Below are 20,850 nucleotides of genomic sequence, written 5' to 3'. Positions count from 1 at the left end.
GAATTTATCCCTGGATCAAGTACTGGCTCTGCTTCAGAGAAGTTCATAGTTTATGATGGATTGGAGATATGCATAGAAGTTATTCCAACAGCAGGAAAGTTGCTAAAACAAAGGTAAAGAGACAGTGATGCAGAGGTAAAGAGAAGAAATGCATGACTTAGCCTGCAGGGGTAAAAGAGGACGCAGGTGACATTTGAATTGAGTGTGGAAGAATAGTGACCACGATCCCCTGCAACCCTTCTCCCCACCCCTATTTTTAATTGCATTGGGGACTTTCCACAAGAATGTCTCATTGTCATCTCAAATGTACCATCAGCAGACTAAGACAGTCCTTTCCCTGGATACTGCATCCTTTCACTGAACCCTGTCTTTTAATTGGTGGCATCACCAATCATCCAGTTCCTGGCTAGTCATCCTGTCATTTCCGTTTGGCTGCCAAATCCTGTTGTGTTTTTGTCAAGTAAAAGAAAGCAACAAAACCCTTGTCACCTCCTTCCTTTCTTCTGGATTTATCCTGATCCGAGTGCTCTGGCCAGGGTGCTACATGAGCTCTTGGTTGGCCTCCCAGACCCCACTCTGAATCTCCACTACACCAACTGCTATCTAACTTTTCAGAAAATGTTGTTTTAACCATGTCATTCTCATCCTCAAAAATCTCCACTGCTAAGTGAAAGAAGCCCGACACAAAAAGGACAAATATCGTCTGATTCCATGGATATGAGTAGCCTATCACTAGATCAGTCAGATTCATAGAGACAGAAAGCAAAATGGTGGTTGCCAGGGCTTGGGGGAAACGGAGATTGGGAGAGTTAATGTTTCATGGGTGCAGAGTTTCAGTCTGAGATGATTATAAAATTCTGGAAATAAGGTGATGCTTGCACAGCAATGTGACTGTACTTAATGCCACAGAATTGTACACTTAAAAATGTACAATGATAAAATGAAAATGGTTAAAAGTGGTTGAAAATTGTTAAAGCAGTACATTTTATGTTATCTATATTTTACCCCATAATATAAAAGAGAAATCTTTTGAAAATGTGCCATGGTTTTCCATTACTGATGGGAAGATATCAAAACTCGATCTGGTGTTCAAGACCCTCATTTTGATTTCATCCCATTTGCCTAATTTGATTTTCTGTTACTGACAATACATCTCAGTTAACCAATTCTCTTCTCATACAGTATAGACGTTATCCTCATCATTGCCTTTGCTCAAAACCCAGCTTAAGACTCAAAAAAGCTTTTCAAGCTACTCCAGCATTTATTCTGAGCTCTCCCATCTCAGAAATATGATGTAAGTAGCACAGAGCTCAGCATTCCACTGCTCTCTAAGGCTGCAAGATTGTTAGTGATATACCCACAGCAAGACTGTAAGATCTTTGAAGGCAACGAACAGCACCATAGACCTTTTTATGTCTTCTAAAGCAGCCCAAGTAGCTTCTGAGCACAAGGAGAGCATCAGTCATTGATGAATTCAACGGTGGCTTAATGACAAAATGTCCAACACTTCAATTATTTTCCTTTATAAACTGTATGTCCCAATCAAGAACATGTGCAGGAATGATAACCTATTTTTCTTTGAAGCAACTCAATTCTGCATAATGTAATAAAAAGTTAGCCTAAAAATGTAACTACCCCTAAGTGAGAGGCAAACATCTAATGCAATTAAACTAAGTCCATGTTATCAGCTGAACTTTAAGAATTAATTGCTCAGATACTTTCCACAAGAGTTCTATGGTCCAAATCACGTCATTTCTTTACTCAGACATTCACTGCCTTCTTGTCTAGAAATTATGCATGTCATTTTCAATCAGGCATGCAGGCCTTCCATATCATGTCCTTGCAAGGCCTCTCTCCCCATTCACTCCTTTAACCGGTGCCAATTGACATGAAGAACTTCCTTACTTCTGGGAGTCTGGAGGCTTTCTTTCTATTCCCTCAGCAAGGAATTCCCCATCATCTTACCCTTTCCATGATCTGAACTGCTTAAAATCCTGACCTGTTTTCGAATGCCACATCACTTACTCGGTTTTTCTGTTCTCCATAACTAGACACAGTTTTCCATTTCTGGGCCTCTTTACATCACTTTATTTGCATGTCCCTTTTTTCTTTTTTCTTTTTTTTTTTTTTTGAGACGGAGTCTCACTATGTTGCCCAGGCTGGAGTGCGTGGGGTGATCTCAGCTCACTGCAAGCTCCGCCTCCCGGATTCACGCCATTCTCCTGTCTCAGCCTCCCGATTAGCTGGGACTACAGGCACCTGTCACTATGAATGGCTAATTTTTTGTATTTTTAGTAGAGAAGGGGTTTCACCATGTTAGCTAGGATGGTCTCGATCTCCTGACCTCGTGAAGCCTGCCTTGGCCTCCCAGAGTGCTGGGATTACAGGTGTGAGCCACCGTGCCTGGGCCCCCCCAGCCTTTTTTTTTTTTTAAGAGACAGGGTCTCACTCTGTCACCCAGGCTGGAGTGGAGTGGTATGATCATGGCTTACTGCAGCCTTGAACCCTTGGCCTCAAGCAATCCTCCCATCTCAGCCTCCTGAGTAGCTAGGACTACATGCAGATGCTACCATGATTGGCTAATTTTTTATTTTTTTGGTCTCGCTATTTTTCCAAGGCTGCTCTCAAAACTACTGGGCTCAAAAGATCTTTTGCCTCCCAAATACTGTGGTCCCAGGTTTGAGCCACCACACCCGGCCCTCAAACGCTGATGAGCACATTTAGTTCTTTGGAATGCTGCTCTCTGCCTCCCCAGATTTTAACTTCTTTGAGGACATGAACTAAGTCATATTTTTCTGTTTTCTATGACTCTTCATGCCCTGTTTTATACATAGTATTTGCTCAACAAATATTTGTTGAATGAATCAACTTAATACAATAAAAGGCAGCTGTCATTTTCCCAAGTGCCCTTTCCTGTAATTCAACCACAGTATTTGCTCCAGGCTGGGATCTGGAAACCAAGAATATACTCAGTCGGGATTAAAAAAAGATTTACAAAAACAATTTTACTAAGGGACTATGAAACTATAGTGTTAAAAATAGAGTGCCATTTTTTTGGCCACGGTGTTCATACCTGCCTGATTCCAAACAAGCTTTTAGAAAGGCAATGTTTAGCTGGTAATGGGGACCAGATGTTACCATTTGGAGGAAAACATAATTAACTTGAATACTGTAAGGAGAGCAGAACCGTCACCAGATTAATGCCCTTTTTCTCAAGCAGACTCAGCTGGGGCATAGTTTCTGTATTCACAGACTTAGTGATGTCCTGCCCCCATTTAGCCAACATATCCATGGTGCAAAGTGAGACTTATTCCTTCCATATGACTGCCTCATTAAAACAAAACAAAACAAAAAAAAAATGAAGAGGCAACTTGATTTACCTTTGACTGAAAACTATTTGACTCTTCACAATAATTTGGAGAAAAATTACATTAACAATTAATTCAAGGTTTGAATGAGATGATAGTGTTTAACTCTTTAACTCTGTCCCTTCATAACAGGCTGGTACAGGTCAGCCTGGTACAGGTCAAACCCTTTGGAAATAGTGTTGCAAGATTTAGCAAACAAACAACAAAGCAAGAAACAAGATGCCCAGTGAAATTAGAATTCAGAGAAATAATGAATGATTTTTTAGTGTACGTATGTCTCAAATATTGCATGGGACATACTTATTCTGAAAAATTATGTCGTGTTTGTCTGCATCAAATTTAACTGGACATTTTGTATTTCACTTGTCAACCTTGTTGGGAAAGCTTAAGACCACTTCGTTATGGAAGGGAGAAATTAGTTTTGTAATGGAGGATTGAGGTGGTTATTTTCAGTGATATTATTTTACAGTAAATCTCTGTACTCAGCTTTAATGGAAAAACTGAGGTATACTGGTAAATCAAATATCCAGTCAACCAATTTCCAAATAATGAGAAAGTAATAACTGCATTCGATGGGAGACCCTGAATGAGCATAATTTAATCTTTCCTTGATGACTCAGAAAGTACCTCTGGATATTATGGTGTCTGAGATCATCATTGTGAATTCTGATTGACTTAGGAGCACATGAATATGTGTTGAAGTGCCGGGTAACAGACTTCTGGTTAATAACAGAAGACAGCAGAGTTCACAGTGTGTTAAGCAGGCATCGTCCAACGTGATTTTCATCAATTTCCACCTCTGCCAAAATGATGAAGCCTACTTTGTCAAAATAATGAAAATGCCTTTCATCAATCACCTATAAAGCAGGATGGTTTGTTCCAATCTTATTTTCTTTATATCTCTATATGGTGACAAACTGAAGTTTCCAGGATTACTATATTTCTAAAAAATAATTTCTGAATCAAAAAATTAGGGTAAAACTTGGGGCTCTAGTGGCTTTGGAAGCCAAGTGATGTATTCAAGCAGTAACTTTTGATTAGGTAGGCTTAAACAAAATCCAGATTGAATTATGACTACTTGACAGGGTGAAACTTTGAGGTCCGGCCATTTGTTTCTCAGAAGGTTTGGATAGAACTGCACTTCATTCATTCAAAAGTAACCACCAAACATTTGTTATGTTCCAGGCATACAGGACACAACAGAAAATGAGGCAAACAGGTCCCCTGCTCTCCTGGACCATCTAGTCCAGCAGGGATACTGTAGTCCTCCTTTCATTAATCTCCACTCAAGGGGACCGTAGCCTCAAGAAAATGCAGATTATCTGCTTCTGATAATCAAGAAGAAAAAGTTGAAATTACTGTCTTATTAGAAGCTCTGCTTGCCGGGGCATATGCTAGGTTCAATGTACTGAGTGCCGTGTACTATTTTAATCTAATGGGTACCATTTAGTGAGCACTTACTTTAAGCCAGGCGTGTTCCAAATTTTCTTTCATTTACTCCTCATTATAGTTGCATTAAGGTGAACCTCACAGACCAGAAAATGAAGATCAGAGTGAGTCTCAGTGTCTTACCCATGGTGGGTCACACATACACTAAGTGGACAGTCCATAGTCAAGCCTGGACATGTCTGCCTACCTTCTGTCCATGTGACTATCATTGCAATGTGTTAGCCTCTCCAAAAACCTGCCTGTAGCAATTATTTGGAGACTAGGGCCATTTTACTACAGAGAAACTATTTAAAAGTATAGTGGAGACTATGATTAAGAGACTAGCACTAGGAACTGAAAGGAAGCACCTTATTTGAAAAATGGCTACTTAATTATGTATGAAAATATTAGGATATGCTATTTTAGACATCTAAATTTACATAACTAGATCATTTAACTATTTTTAAAAATTGAACAAATTATTTACTTTCTTTGCTCACATTCCTAGAATTACCTCTCAGGGAAATCCTTGTGAAAATTAAAAAGGACAATTTAGGTATTAAAAAAAATTCTATTCAACTAAAAGGATATGACATAAATCTCTAAGAGCCTGGAAATTCAGAGTTTTGGCTAACATGTTTGGAGTCTTTATGAAGTTTACCTCATTTTTTAAAATACAATGACATGAGATAAGGTTGAAGAAATGGGCCAGAAAATTCCACCCAAACCTCAAATAGCCTTATTTCTACAAATTTATGAATAACAGCACAAATTTGTCATGCTCTGAAAATGACCTAGAACTTTCTGTCATCTAACTGCTGATCGAAAATAAAGCCAAGGTTATATCTAACTTTTCAATGTCCTTTCTTCTTTCAAACCCCTCTCCACTCAATTCCTGCCTCCAAGGCCTTGAACTTTCTAAGTCTTAGGTCCTAAAATAATAAACAAGTCTGTCTACGGGGTGGAAATAAACAAATTTTTTATTAAAAAATCCGATGTTGGTTTTTACTTTCCAAACTGAACTCTACTATCAACAAGTGTAGTTTTTCCTGTTCATTAGCTCTTCTCAAAATTGCTTGTAATTTCATGGAACATTGCCAAAGTGATTTTTTTTTCCTTCCAAAGTCAGTATTCTTCTCGTCTAAAAATAATTAAACTAAAAAGGATAAACATTAAAATGGAATAAAAAATTAAATACCCTAAATACATATATAACATAATATTAAAAGGTAGTTCAAAGACTTTTAGACATAGTTTGCTTTTAATTACTTTTTAGTGAGTGGGTCAACTGATTCTGCCTTTGCACTTTCAAGCTTACCATGAAGATCACATTGTACTGGTATTTTTTGGTGCCGGTGGTTGTTTCAATGAAAGTTTGGCAATGTATTTACTAAAATGGAAAGGAATTCTAATATGACTGCTATATACTGCAGAATATAACATAGTCATGCAAGAAAATAAATGGACAGGCAGAGCGCAGTGGCTCACGCCTGTAATCCCAGCACTTTGGGGGGCTGAGGCAGGTGGATCACCTGAGGTCAGGAGTTCAAGACCAGCCTGGCCAACATGATGAAACCCCGTCTCTACTAAAAATACAAAAATTAGCCAGGTGTGGTGGTGTGAACCTGTAGTAGTACCAGCTACTGTAGTAGCACCAGGAAGCTGAAGCAGGAGAATTGCTGGAACCTGGGAGGTGGAGGGTGCCGTGAGCCAAGATCACATCACTGCACTCCAGCTTGGGTGACAGAGTGAGACTCGGTCTCAAAAAACTAAATAAAATAAATAAATAAATAAATAAATAAATAAATAAATAAATCAATAGACATAGCTGGCCAGGAGCAATAGCTTACACCTGTAATCCCAGCACTTTGGGAGGCCGAGGTGGGAGGATAGCTTGAGCCCAGGAATTTGAGACAAGCCCAAGCAACATAGGGGTTACAATTAGTTGTCTATACTGGTGCCCTCATGTTCTCCCACATGTATTTAAGAGGCAGAGGTAGGAGCATCGCTTGAACCTGGAAGGTTGAGGGTGCAGTGAGCTATGATCATGCCACTGCACTGCAGCCTGAATGACAGAGTAAGACCCTGTTTCAAAATAAAGGAACAAAGAAATAAATAAAACTGCTGGAGAATGTTTCATGCAACAGTTAGTTACTGTAAATCTACTAAGTAGTAGTCAGTATCCAGGAAGCAGAGATGAAAGGCATGATACTTGCCTTCACGCAGCTTACAGTCTAGTGGAAAAGGTACCAGTAAACAAATACCTACCACATACCAGGCTGTGCTATGTGTTTTATATCCATTATCTAATAATAATGCATCATCACAACTAGGCTGCATGATGTAAATAATTATGACTATTTCCCAGTTGAGATAACTAAAGCTTTGAAAGGTAAGTATATTGACCAAAACAATCTGCTAGTGAGTAGTAAGGCAGGAATTGAACTTGGATTTGTCTAAATCCAAAGTAGATGCTTTCATTATCAAATAAAAATTATTGCATTTACAAATTTATTCACCCTGTATTTAAAGGTTTGCATAAATCAAAACAAGACAATCTTCGACTTGGAAGATTCAGTCTTCAATCTTCCACAGCTTACCTGTTATCTTGCAACCATATACTTCAAATCTCATAGATATGCCAGTTTCCCAAGTTGCAGGCTTGATTCGGACAAATCGAGTTATCAGTGGCTTGGGGAATACTGCAACCACAACATCTGTGGGGTTGGTGTTTCCCTGAAAGAGCTGTATGGGGGAAAAAAGTGCCTTTCTTTAGCAGAGGTTTTGATTTTAAATCCAAAAGTGTGTTTTCACAAGTGGTTGTAAAAAGTATTTACAATTTCAGCATTGTCGATCAAGGATGAGACGGCGTTAATAACCTGCCATGTTAATTTTTTCAATTAGCAATCAGAATGATGTCTAATATAGAATACTGTCCTAATCATCGATTCAATTTTCTGAGAGGCTAGAGCCTTTAAAAGCACTAATTACATGGATAATATTGATTAAAGAATCCATGCTATTATCTAAAAAGTGTGAAACTATTAACTTTACCAGAGGACCAAAATAATACTGTAGACGTGTCATGGAAACCCACTGTTTGACTTTCCCAAGAACCCCCAGAAGGGATGCTTTTTAGTTTCAGTGTAGGGTCTGGCTTTTTGAAATTCTAGGTTGTGTTTGCAGCTACAGTACTAGGTCAAACAGTGTTCTCCCCTTTGACTTCATTCCTTGACAGAAGATCTTGTCTCCCACACTAATGCGTGACTTTAATCCTTTTTTGATTATTGGTAAAATTATGTTTTAGTGGTCAAAGTCAAAACTGAGTTATAAATTATTTTTATCTAAAAATCAGCTTTTCCAGGGCTTGTGCTTCAAGATTGATTGATTGATTCATTCATTCATTGATTTGAGACGGAGTCTTGCTCTGTCAGCCAGGCTGGAGTGCAGTGGTGCAATCTCGGCTCACTGCAGCCTCCGCCTCCCGGGTTCAAGCAATTCTCCTGCCTCAGGCCTCCTGAGTAGCTGGGATTACAGGCACCTGCCACCACGCCTGGCTAATTTTTGTCTCTTTCAGTACAGATAGGGTTTCACCATGTTGGTTGGCCAGGCTGGTCTTGAATTTCTTACCTCAAGTCATCCGCCTGCCTCCATCTCCCAAAGTGCTGGGATTCTGCTTCTAGTTTTAAATCGAGTCATTTTATTCTAAGAAAGATGAGGCATGTGACTGCAAATGTAATGCATGCCAGGCACCAACGGATGTTTCCCACAAGGACTAGTGGGGGCCACTCTGCCTGGGCGGGGGAGCTGCAGTAGCATTCTCCAGTAAGATCTCTGAGGACTGGAGACTTTGCCATCACAGAATACTCTGCCTACCCTTTCCCGGATTTTACTTCAGCCGTGGAATGGTGACGTTTCTCAGTTAGTTTTGGGCCTCGTGCATTCAGCACCATGCTTCTCTGCACAGCTGGGTCAGACCCCTCCTCTTAGGCTGCATAACTGGAGCATCACGGGGCTCACCCGAGGTGCGCAGCTTCCTCCCCACCTTTCCAGGTGAGGACATGAAGGAGGTCTATGGTTTCCCAAGTCCTGCTCTTCCTCCTGGGAGAAAGGGCTTGTGAAAGTCAGGCTGGTGGTCAAATGCTTTACAGAGTTGGTTGTGGCTGGGTGTGGTGGCTCATGCCTGTAATTCCAGAACTTTAGGAGGCCGAGGCAGGAGAACTGCTTGAGACTAGGAGTTTGAGACCAGCCTGGGCAACATAGTGAGACTCCAACTCTCCAGAAAAAAAAAAAACAAAAAACTAGCCAGGCATTGTGGTAGTGCATACCTGTGGTCCTAGCTACTGGGGAGATTTAGCTGGGAGGATGGGTGAGCCCAGGAGTTTAAGGCTGCAGTGAGCTATGATTTCACCACTGCACTCCAGCATGGGTGACAGAGCAAGACCCTGTCTCTATTTTTGTTTAAAAAAGTCAGTTTTTAGCCTGATCTCTCTCGAGAGACTACCTGATATCCTAATTTATCCCAGTCTGTGATGGCCTTTTGATTTCTGCCCTACATCAGCATCTCCCCCTGGAAATCAATCTGTGTGGGAGCATTTTTGTGTGACAAAGAGTAACGGGTAGCTGCCAGGGAAGGAGGGCCCCCAGCGATGGTGCTCTCCTTATGGGGGCACCGAGTCCATGTCTGAGAGAGACCAGAAGTCTGGCAGGAGAGCTGTGTGTTCTGGTGCAGGCAGAAGGGAGGTGCATTTTGCTCCCACTCAGGGAGTTTTAGGTTTGCTGAAAATCATGTATTACACACATTCTCTCCAACATGAAGAGGGTTGCTGCAGTTGTTATTGGTCGAAAGCTGCACTCCTGGAGCAAAGTGGGAATGAGGGTAGAGGGGAGTGGCTGAAAGCCCCTAAAGTACAGAGAAAGGTGGGGTGGGCAGCAATCATGAGACTCTAGGTGGATGTTCTAATTTCATTTAGATTCAGCTAAAGTGCTCAGAATAGATGCCAAGCCTTCCTCTCTGCCGACTCCTTCCTTATCCCCTCTGCCTGTGCCCCTGAAGCCCTTCTGTGTGCCAGGGAGTTCCCAGGGCAAGCTGCGTGCACTGTCAGACACCCCTGGAATCTGTGGGTGCTCTCTGACAGCCCCCCTCTTCTGGGCCATGCAAACAACCAGTGGACAACAGTTGAAGAAAAAGTGTTGCTGAAATAGCCCTTATGGTTTTTTTTCCTTAACAAAAAATGGTCATGTTGCTATTTCCTTTCATTCCTCTCATCTGCTTGCATTCCAGTATAAAGATAATGAAACACCAATTAAGTTTTTCACTTAACATTATTTTAGACCTTTCACCTTATGGTTCTATTTTGTTCTTTTTTTTTTTCTCTTCAACCTTTAAGTTTCAGGGTACCTGTGCGGGATGTACAGGTTTGTTACATAGGTAAATGTGTGCCAAGGTGGTTTGCTGCACAGATCAGCCCATCACCTAGGTATTAAGCCCAGCATCCATTAACTATTTTTCCTGATGCTCTCACTCCTCCCACATACCCCGCTACCGACAGGTCCCAGTGTGTGTTGTTCCCCCCAATGCGTCCATGTGTTCTCATCATTCAGCTCCCACTTATAAGTAAGAACATGTGGTGTTTGGTTTTCTATTCCTGAAGTAGCGCTTATTTTATAAAGAAATGGCCTGAAAGTCTAAGATCAGCTCTCCCGGCTCTCTCTGGGTTCTTTGGCTGGTAGGTGCCTCATTAGAGTTAGTGATTTTTTATTTCCTTGAACCTAAAGTATGTCTTCGGAAATTTATTCCCAAACAAGAATCAGTCATGAAACTTGGGGTCAAAATTTACTCGCTTCATCTCCATGAGCGTTGACTGGGAAGGTTCTTCTTCCCTAGACAAACTGGTTGCATGTCCTCCGGGGCTCGACAATGGCCTTGAACTTGCCTGCCCATAGCATTTTCCTCCTACAGAGCAGCTGTCTATCTGTAGCTGTTTCCATCTTGCCTGCCCTGTCCGAGAGTGGGGGTTTCACTGCTAATCAAAGGGAATTAATAGGTTTTCTCACTTCACACCCAGGAAACTTTTCTCAGTTCCAGATCCACAAGGAGAAAATCAAGTACACCAATGCTCAAAAGAGAGACAAGGACAGGTTAATTGGCCTCTCCCCAAGCCCATCACTGCAAGCTACCTGGATCTTTGCTCCTATCCTCATCAATTTCCTGTGTTTTGCTCGGCCTCCAGGGCAAGCTTTTAATTTCTGGGAGACGGTGAGTATGAATTCTCCAAAATCTTTTGATTAGAAAATCAGAGCAAGTGTAACTTCAAATAAACAGGCAGACTAAGAAAAGCATCTCAGTTCCAAATAAGCTAGGGCAGAGTGCCCAGGCACACAGTGTGGTCTGTGCTGCCTTCTTGGTTGAAAGTAGTACAGAGGTAGTGTGTTATTTGTGTGATCTGAGGGAACACAATGAAATACCTTTGGTTCCATGCGTTCTTACAAGAAGCAGTCAAATGTACTTGTAAATTAGTTTGTGAGCCACAGTAGATAGATGAAAAGATGTTTACTGAAACCAGCCCATTACAGAGAGAAAGAATCTATGAAAGAGAATGAAGAAATAGAGGGGGAAAAACAACAAAATCCCAAATTCCTAAGATTCTAAGAGGACAGTGTTTATCCCACGCAGAATCTGTGTCCCTGTGGGAGGCTTACAGCAATTCTTGAGTCTGACACTTAATATGGCCAGTATTGACTTTTCTTGGAAACATTCATATAATTTCCTCCTGGCTTCTGGATCTGGGAACATGAGACACCTTGGTCAGATTTAAACCTCTAATTGCACTTTTCATTTCAAATCAATTCAAAAACAAACCAGGCCAGACAGAAAGCTACTAAACAAACAAGTAAAAATTGATCATCCATTTAAAAGACTGCATTGGTTGCCGTGGTGGCAGCCTAACTTACAACAGGTTTGTTTCCTTCTTTTATGGTGATCCAGTCTTCCCCGTTGGAGCTAACGTCAATTTTGTAAGTCTTGACATAATATTTCTTCTTGGTTTCTTTTGAAATGGCGCCCTGTGTCCCGACAGCCGTAACGAAGCGTAGAAGGCCCAAGTCCACCTGCAAGACAAGTACAAGCATGGTCAGTGCACCATCCTTGCAGCACTGTAACCCAAAGCATCTTTTCTGGTGCGCTCCATGTTGTGGCTTTCATCCACCTGGGATCAACAGGGCCTAATTCCATCAGGTGTCCATCACCCCTGACTCCTCCCTTCCATTCCTTGTAAAGAAAGGCAAAGTCATGATCAATGTAAACCAAAAATAAAATTCTAAGCCCCCTGACCATCTGAATGGACACCTTGTCCGAGCAAGGGCATTCCAAAGCTAACCTGAAAAACTAGTTCAGGCCATGACAGGACAGTGTGGGGGTCAGACAAGCCTCATTATTATACCCTCATCTCTGTTGGAATTAATGATAAAACAGACTCTTTAAGTCTGATAAGAAACATCTGCAACGTATTCTCTCTGAAGCCTGCTACCTGGAGTCTTTACCTGTACGTTATCTTAACCCAGACATTCCTAAGTCTTTAGACAGTAACTTAACTCTTCCAACCAATTGCCAATCAGAAAATCTTTGAATCCACCGACGACTTGGGAGCCCCTGTTTTCAGATGTCCCACCTTTCTGGACCAAACCAATGTGCATCTTCTATGTATCTGATTGATGTCTCACGCCTCCCTAAAATATATACAACCAAGCTGTACCCAGACCACCTTGGGTTCATGTCCTCAGGACCTCCTGAGATTCTGTGTCACAAGCCACTGCTTACTCATATTTGTCTCAGAATAAATCTATTCAAGTATTTTACAGAGTTTGACTCTTTTTTTTTTTAAGGGGGTATCTGAACCATTTTTATTTAACAGAAATAACAAACAAACATATATTAAACTTCAGAGTTTGACTCTTTTTGTTGACAAAAGACAGCATGGCCCTAAGTTGGTTCCCATTGTTAGGAGGAAATCCAGGAAAAGATCTTTCTCACTGTTGTAACCAGGATTGCTTGAATCCCGGGGGAAAAGAGAAAACTGGATTCAATATCATGTCATTATATTTTCTAAGAGATTAAACATACTTTCCAAACTGCACATTCATATGTGTCATCTTGCAAAGAGAAAATCAAGACAAACAAGATAAACTCACACAATGGATAATGGAGAGGCCTGGACTTAAATTCCTGTCTAACATAATCCCGTTTCCCCTCTGTCTTTGGCATCCTACCTCCTTCCACATTAAATGCAGACTGAAACGATACTGACTTGAAAGCTCTAAGGGTGTTGTGGTTTGGGAGAGGGGCCATAGATTTATAACTTGGGATGGAATAAAGAGGAAGAGGGTAAAGATTTCTGTTTCAGCTTTAGATTTCTTCCCTCCCCACATCTTCCTGTGGCCTCTCTCCTTGCAGCTCACTTTGAGAGGCAGGTGGATTCCAAGTCATCATGTAGGGGAGACTGATGTCCCCAGGAAACAACTGCTTGGGCTTGCAACCTTCTCCTGGTAAGTTTCCAGTGGGAAAGCTCCTCAACATGACAGCCTCGCCTTCATCTCTCACTAGCCTATCTCATATCCTGAGGGGTCGGGCTCTTGGAGGGCATCCGAGTAGTGATGACGAGAGGGTGACTGAAAACCTAGAGGGTCACAGACCTCGAGGGTCTGTGGTTTCATCCCGGGGCCCTGTGATGTGAGTGGTAAGGAACTGATTTAAGCAGCAAGCACTCCATGTTCCAGGCTCTGCCATCATCTTTAGGCTTCTGGGCCCTCATTTGTGAAATGAAGGAGTGGGATTGGATAACTTGGAAGACTCTTTTCCACTCTGACTTCCTAAAAATTCCTTCTTTCATATGTGTTAGATGTTTCCAGTAGAGTGGAGTAGGTTTTTTTTTTCTTTAACTCTCCTTATTACCAGCGTTAATAACTAAGAATCATCTTGAAAGAAAACTCATCACTATTTTCTATATAATAGTGATTTTTTAATTTATTTTAATACATCTGATTATTCCTATAAAATTATTTGCTCCATCAATTGTGTGCCCAGCTTTATACAGAAGCTTTAAAAAAGCCCACAAATAAATGGCAAATTTTTTTTAAAGGACACAGAAAATAGTTACACGTTACAACTATTAGCATCGACAAGATATTGCAACAGTACCTTGATCATTAGGAGGTTGAGGTGGGTGGATCACTTGAAGTCAGGAGTTCAAGACCAGCCTGGCCAACATAGTGAAACTCCGTCTCTACTAAAAATACAAAAATGAGCCCAGCATAATGACACATGCCTGTAATCCCAGCTACTGGGGAGGCTGAGGCGGTAGAATCTCTTGAACCCGGGAGGCAGAGGTTGCAGTGAGCTGAGATCTCGCCACTGCACTCCAGCCTGGGTGACAGAGAGAAACTCTCACTCAAAAAATAAAATAAAAATAAAACAAAACAAATAAAAAAAGCCCAACCCCTCTCCCAACTTTTGAATCTTGCTTTCCAGTTGCCATATTACAACTCAGTTTTCAGAATATAATATTTCAATTAATTCTCCATGCCCATAGGCCACGATCACTTAAAGAATTTCCATTTTATGCGTAGCCTGCCTCATGGAGGCATTTTGTCTTTCATGAATTGCTTTTTTCCTGAAGGCACTTGGAGTAGTTAAATCATGTTGTCTACATCCAGGAAAAACAGCACATGGAAGCCAATTTGAAGTTATAGAATTCAACAGTAGTAGATTTTATCTGGAAAGGATGGGGCTACCATTCAACGCAAAATAATCTTTATTTCATTTCCCTAGTTTTAAAGATATAAACTCTAGGCTTTGTGTGCTTTCACCAGATTTAAGAGAAAAAGGAACAAGAATTCAATAGAATTTAATATTTTAGAATAATAACAACAGATTTTATAATTTTAATTTAACAAATAAATATTTTACCAGCATATTCTTATCAAGTGTCTATACTTGTTTACCAAAATTTGCATTTGTTTTTCAAAAGTGAACCATGGTACTTTGATGAATGTTTTAAACTTCCTATCTCCCTCATGTACATATTTCAAAAAGGGGAGGTGATTGATGGTGGTCAGATTTAGCAAATAAAAGTATAAAACACCAGTTAAATTTGAATGTCAGGCAAACCCAATTTTTTTTTTTTAGTATAAGTATGTCCCATGCAATATTTGGGCTATACTTACACTAACAACTAATTCATTGCTTACATAAAATTCAAATTTAAATGGATTTTCTGTATCGATGTTATCTGACAACCCTAAATCTCACTATGCTCCAGACAAATAGGTGATTTTAAGTTGCTGCAGAAACTCTCTGATTTCACAATGCTGCAATCTAAAAGTTAATGGGTACTCTAAAAATGGTTGCTCTGAACAATTTTCACTGTTTTCAAATGCTCTCAGAACACTTAGTGCTTTTCCGACTGTCCATTAAAGTCATGCCCAATGCCACAGCTACTTTCAAGCTGAAGGGTCCTTAAAATCTTGAAGTCCAAGGGAGCATGAAGCAGAGCTATTTAAATAAACTTTTCCTGTCAAACTTACAGATGGCTCTTTAGTTTGGAAATGATTAAATTCCCAAGAGTGTGTATTTAGCTTGGGCTGATTTGAAATAACCCTAGAACTACATTCCCTGTTTGTCCTTTTTCTACTTTTTAAAATTTGGTTTTTGGAGTTAGATTTAATTACTAAGTACGAAAGAAGTTAACTGGTGATCAAACAGAAGATTCCTAGGTATTAGGAACAGCTGACATCAGAGGAAGGAGCAATTGACTGGAATTAACTAGTATCCAACACAGGAAAATGTCCAAGGCCGAAGATACAAAGGTCCCCAAAGCATATGCATGAATCACTCATTAAAAAAGAAAGATATTTTCTTTTCTCAACAGCAATGAAATGCATTGGCAACCTCCTCTTGTAATTGCATAGTTTCCTGCTGTGCTTTAAAACTCTGCAGATTCTCTTATTTACCACACGGGGATACTTGAAATTTCATTTCATTTTTCTCCCTAAGATTATTGCCCGTGGGTTTAGTAAGGATAGATGACAACCTCACAAAGTGATTAGGATTGGGGCTTGAACCACTGCAATTAAAACCGGATAGTACCCAGAACTCTAACAACATAACAGCCTCTCCAGCACCGTGCAACCCTCACTGCTAAGACCGGGGAAAATCTTTCCACAAGTCCTTTCTCTTAATGCCTTAGTGGAATTCTCTAACAGGGATCTGCCCTCCACTCTCAAGTGCCTGAGAGAGTTTGAGGGGAGACAAAGTCCTGACTCATAAGCACCACTGCTCACACTGCTGGTGTCTGTGTCAGGAGACCTAGAAAGACTTCATGCCTTGGTGTTCATATCTGAAGAGTTCTGGAAGACACCACCCCCAAAATTTGCCACTTTGGCATGAAGATTATTTTGAGTTGAAGGCAATCAAGAATCAACAGATGCAAGAATTCTGTGCCTTCCCCTTCTCTGCCTAAAACAGGGCATACATTTCCCTTAGGGAAAGTGGCGTAAATTTTCCCCCTCTCCTCTACCAGGATGAAGAGAGCAACATTTATCAGTGGAGACAGAGATAAAATTTGCATAAACAAATCTTACTAAAATAACTCTTATTTTCCATTAGTTTCCTATATATGTGTGTGTGCATGTGTGTGTATATATATGTATCTCCTAGTCACGTTCCTACAACTTATCCACCCTAGAAGCCCAAACCCTTTTTCTTTTCTCAAGTCACTTATCCACGACTTATCACACATTGCTAAAATGGTGTATAAGCATCTGAATCTATTTCTTTGAGTTTTTCATTTCTTTTCTGTAAGGCTTCTGTGCATGTAAAATTTAAAGTATTAATGCCTTTTTTTCCTGTTAATCTGTCTTTTATCAGTTTAATTTGCAGGCCTCAGTTGCAGCACCTAAAAGAGGAGATGAAAAGTTTTCTCCTTCTCTTACAAGCCTTTCTCAGTGGTGTAGCTGTCTCTGCTAGTCATGGCACTGGCTTCAATCTACCTTGTTGGCCTCTCCTGCTACACCTCTCTCTCTCCAAAACTGTACCACCCAGCCATATTATAATATTTGTTGCTTGTAACAGAATATAAGCCTTTTCTATCTGCATGTGTTGACATAAAAAGTTCCTTTGCCCCAAAACAACCTCTGTCTGTTTTTTGACTGGAAATGACTTTTTCCTCTTTTTGGCGTAGTAGGCTAAATCCCTTCATAGCTCATGTCTCCATCACTGAATTCATCATTCTGTTTTTTGCTGTACCTCCTTCTAGATTGCTGTGTGGATTTCCTTTGAAAAGCATCTATTTTTCCATGCAGAAAAGTAATAAATGCCTACTGAAAATTCATAAAATGCAGTAAAGATGATAGAAGAAAATTAAATCTCCCTAAGACCATCATTAGGAAATAATTACCAATCATAACCTTTCAGAGTTTCTTTTCCCATGCAAAGTACATGTGAATATTTGTGTGCATGTTTTTACTTTGAAAAATAAGGTTATAGTACCTCTATGCCCCATAAATGGCTTTATAACGGAGTTCTATAGATGTTCTAGTGCCACTACTATTTTTTCTACATCATAATTTTTAGTGGCTGTGAATATTTAGGTATTGGATCTGACTCAACTGGATTGATGTTATTCAGTGAGCACTTAATAGTGCTTATCTGCTAAGTTCTGTATTAAGTTATTAGGATATAAAGAGCAGTAAGAGTGTGCAAAACACAAACCCATGATTACCGTACAGACATGTATACATGCAGCATCAAGGAAAAGGTAAACAATTTAACAGAGAACTGGAGATAGTGGGGATTGGAGATTTTCATAGCCGACTTCTATGCTCAAGATGGCTATGGAGGGATACACAGTAGGAGCTTGTGAGTGGACACAAAGGGAAAGACTGTTCCAGGGATGAGAAGCAGCAGAAATGGCAGAGATAAGCAGGAAGAAATAAGTGAATGAAATCATAGACACTAAACAACCTATTATGTTTCCCTCACCACTACTGACGTTATTTGTCAAAAAATGTATTGCTCTCTAAAGAATATGAGCTCTGGTTGTTTTGAAGTTGAAATGATAAGCAGTCATAAAACCCACTCCAAATCAAACACTACGCATCATCTTTGGTGGCTTAGCTTTTTGAATCATGCTAAGTTCTCATCAACGTCACATGCTAATAGGCAAGACTGGAGACTCAGGACAAGCAGCTGGAAAGACAAAAACACAACCCAGAGTACTTCTGCACAATGCCGCCCCTCTATGTTTTGGAGAGTTCATCGTCTTAAACAATACTTCCTTTCTTTCCATAAAAATTCAGACATACAATAACCATAATTAAGTAACCTGCTTTCCCTCAACCCAATCAGCTCCGCTCTAATCACCATTTTCTTATTTTGAAAGAATATCATTATTTCACAGCTGCTTTATTTTTAATTAGAAGATGGATGTGATTTCACATCTGAGTTGGATATACTTCTGTTTGACATTAAGGGTGATGGTGAGGGGGTGTGATGATGGCAGTGGGCAGGGATGGAATGGAACATCAAATGCATTCACTGAAATTGTTGAACGTTTCCCTCTGTGTGTGTGACAAACATAAACATCTGGTACTTATCGATGGCATGTAGACTATTTTACAGAACTTTATCAAACTCCTTTTGAGTTCTAGTGGCCGCTGTCTTTTTCTTTTCATTTCTTTCTTTCTTTCTTTCTTTTTTTTTTTTTTTTTGAGAAGAGACAGGGTTTCACCACGTTGGCCAGGTTGGTCTTGAACTCCTGACCTCAAGTGATCCGCCTGCCTTGGCCTCCCAAAGTGCTGGGATTACAGGCATGAGCCACTGTGCCCAGCTGGTGGCCACTTTCTAAGTTACAATACATAGCGCCGTAGGCAGAAGTGACCCAACACAATACCCTGTTTCCAATATGGGTATGAAATTCTAACACTGGTGGTGGAAAGTCTGCCCACATCTTACACTGTGCTCCATTCACAGTGAGAAGACCTTGTTAGCAGATACAGAAGAGGAAATCCCAAGCCTTTCCTTTTGGGTGGGGAGAAATGTGTGACTAGAAGAAAACAGGTTTCCTCACCACTTCTAGGGGTGAAGGGGTGATGTTGTAGCAGTTCCTGGGTGGCGAACCCCCACCTCCCCACGGCATTGGGTTCTACCATGCTCCCAACTTACTCTTTGTTGTAAGATATCTACAGGAACCATCCACATGCACCATATGGCCATGGTATTGTCTTAATAATGACAGGAAACACATTCCCCAGACAAAGAGAAGCAAGGAGAAGCACACATTTTACCAGGAATCACTTGAGGACAAAGCAGCATGTGTAGTAAATCATGTAGCAAATCTTTGCAAACTGCTGGTTAAACACCAGCACGCAGCCTTCCAGCCATGAAATGAATATCACTGCTTTCTATAATAATACATAACCAACCAATATTGGTAATGTCATAACGTGGAAAGCCTCATTTCTAAAATGAAAATCTGTCTTTCTCAATAAAATACTGCCCATTGAGCTAGCATTGGCAAGGGAGCGTTTACCAGCTTTTAACACTCCCAAGGCAGGTCAACACAAGGGCCTGAAAAAATAGAGGACAAAGAGCTGAGGTCTGATTAAAAACAGGAAAATATTTTTTGAGGGGGAGACTGTCGGATTTTCTTTGGGGCATCTCTGATGACTCAAAGAGCTGTTTAATTCATCACTTGACACTACAAGCTAAAGAAAATATTTTTAAGCAATTGTCTCATTTCCTTAGATAAAACACATGTTTTTTGACAGAGCCTGGGCCTGTGAACATCAATGCTATTCTAGGCTCTGTGGGCTTAACTCACAGTACCTGACCATTGTGCTCATTAACTGAGGATCCTGGACTTCTTACTGTCACGAATCTGAATGCAGTCGCTTTAGAGTTAGTGACATAACTCCCTATCTCTTTCTGTGTTTTGTCTCTATGGTGGTATTACCTAGAAAAAATCCTGATGGCTAAGGCTAAAATTACCATTAATAACCAGAAATTCATGGTGCAACCTCTACATGTTAGGTATTTTATGAAGGGTTAAATTCATATACAGTGTCTCTTTCAATTCTTACAACAATCATACAAGGGACGTTTTATGGACAAAGAAACAGAGGAACAAAGTGATATGTACCTTTCTCAGAGTCATATAACTTACCAGTGTTTGACCCAGGACTTATACCCCAGATGAGACTGGCGGCCCATGTATGAGCTGCTACACCCATGCTATTCCCCAATTCATATTTTATAACCATAATGATTGGAAAGATAGTTTATAATTTCTCAGTAATAATAATTAAATCCAATAGCTTTTCTTTTTGGAGATTCATTATTTTATACAATTATAAGGAATATGAAATCATTTCCGATTGTGTTGACTATCAGTTGAACATTAGCACTTGCTACTAAAAAGTAAAACTTTGTAAATAATTTATTCATGCTGTCGAAAAACAAAATGCTAGCAATGAATCATTTTGAGCAAAGGATAACAATGAAATACTTTAAAATTCGGGTAAAGAATAAAATTACCCACGTAGAAGAACAGTGCAAGGTAGGAAAAACCTTATGAATTTTCTTTTAGTCTTCATTGCCTGAATTAATCCCTTTTTCCATGGTTAAATTAAAGGAGAGCATTTTCCTGCGTGGAAACAAACAAAACCTTTGCTCATAGTAAAACAGTCCCAAGTGAATGAACTGACAAATTTTCCTACCAGAAGACTTGATCCAGCCAGTTAGAATAACATGAGATAAGGCTGCAACAGCACAGAGGCAGTGGAAGGACTGGCTTCCCTGACTGCCACTGCAGTCACAGCAAAAGAACAACAAGAAAATGAGTAAGAAAAATGAAGTCCCCACACAAGGGCTGACCTCCGTCTCTTTTGGCAGATGAAAGGATATAGTGCTTACATGGGCTCTGGCACGTCTGGATTTATAGCACATTCTCCCACTCTCATGTGAATTTTTCTTTTTGCATAAATCAGGAGCAACTAATTA

General features: G+C 40.2%; 1 protein-coding gene across 7 annotated transcripts in view; it reads right to left on the bottom strand.

Moving 5' to 3' along the window:
* NRP1 (neuropilin 1) overlaps positions 1 to 20,850 on the bottom strand; it is a 168,852-nt gene that overhangs the window by 39,992 nt on the left and 108,010 nt on the right. For all 7 annotated transcript variants that reach the window (XM_011993302.1, XM_011993304.1, XM_011993301.1 and 4 more), the window contains 2 exons: positions 11,751 to 11,906; positions 7,397 to 7,541 (listed from right to left, as the gene is read on the bottom strand). In XM_011993302.1, the coding sequence (XP_011848692.1) occupies positions 7,397 to 7,541; positions 11,751 to 11,906 (301 nt within the window). The remainder of the gene's footprint in view (positions 1 to 7,396; positions 7,542 to 11,750; positions 11,907 to 20,850) is intronic.

The sequence above is a fragment of the Mandrillus leucophaeus genome, unplaced genomic scaffold (genome assembly GCF_000951045.1).
Source record: "Mandrillus leucophaeus isolate KB7577 unplaced genomic scaffold, Mleu.le_1.0 Scaffold429, whole genome shotgun sequence".
NCBI classification, from domain to species: domain Eukaryota; kingdom Metazoa; phylum Chordata; class Mammalia; order Primates; family Cercopithecidae; genus Mandrillus; species Mandrillus leucophaeus.
The sequence above is the reverse complement of the archived record's forward strand: the minus strand, read 5'-3'. Positions and strand labels throughout refer to the sequence as shown.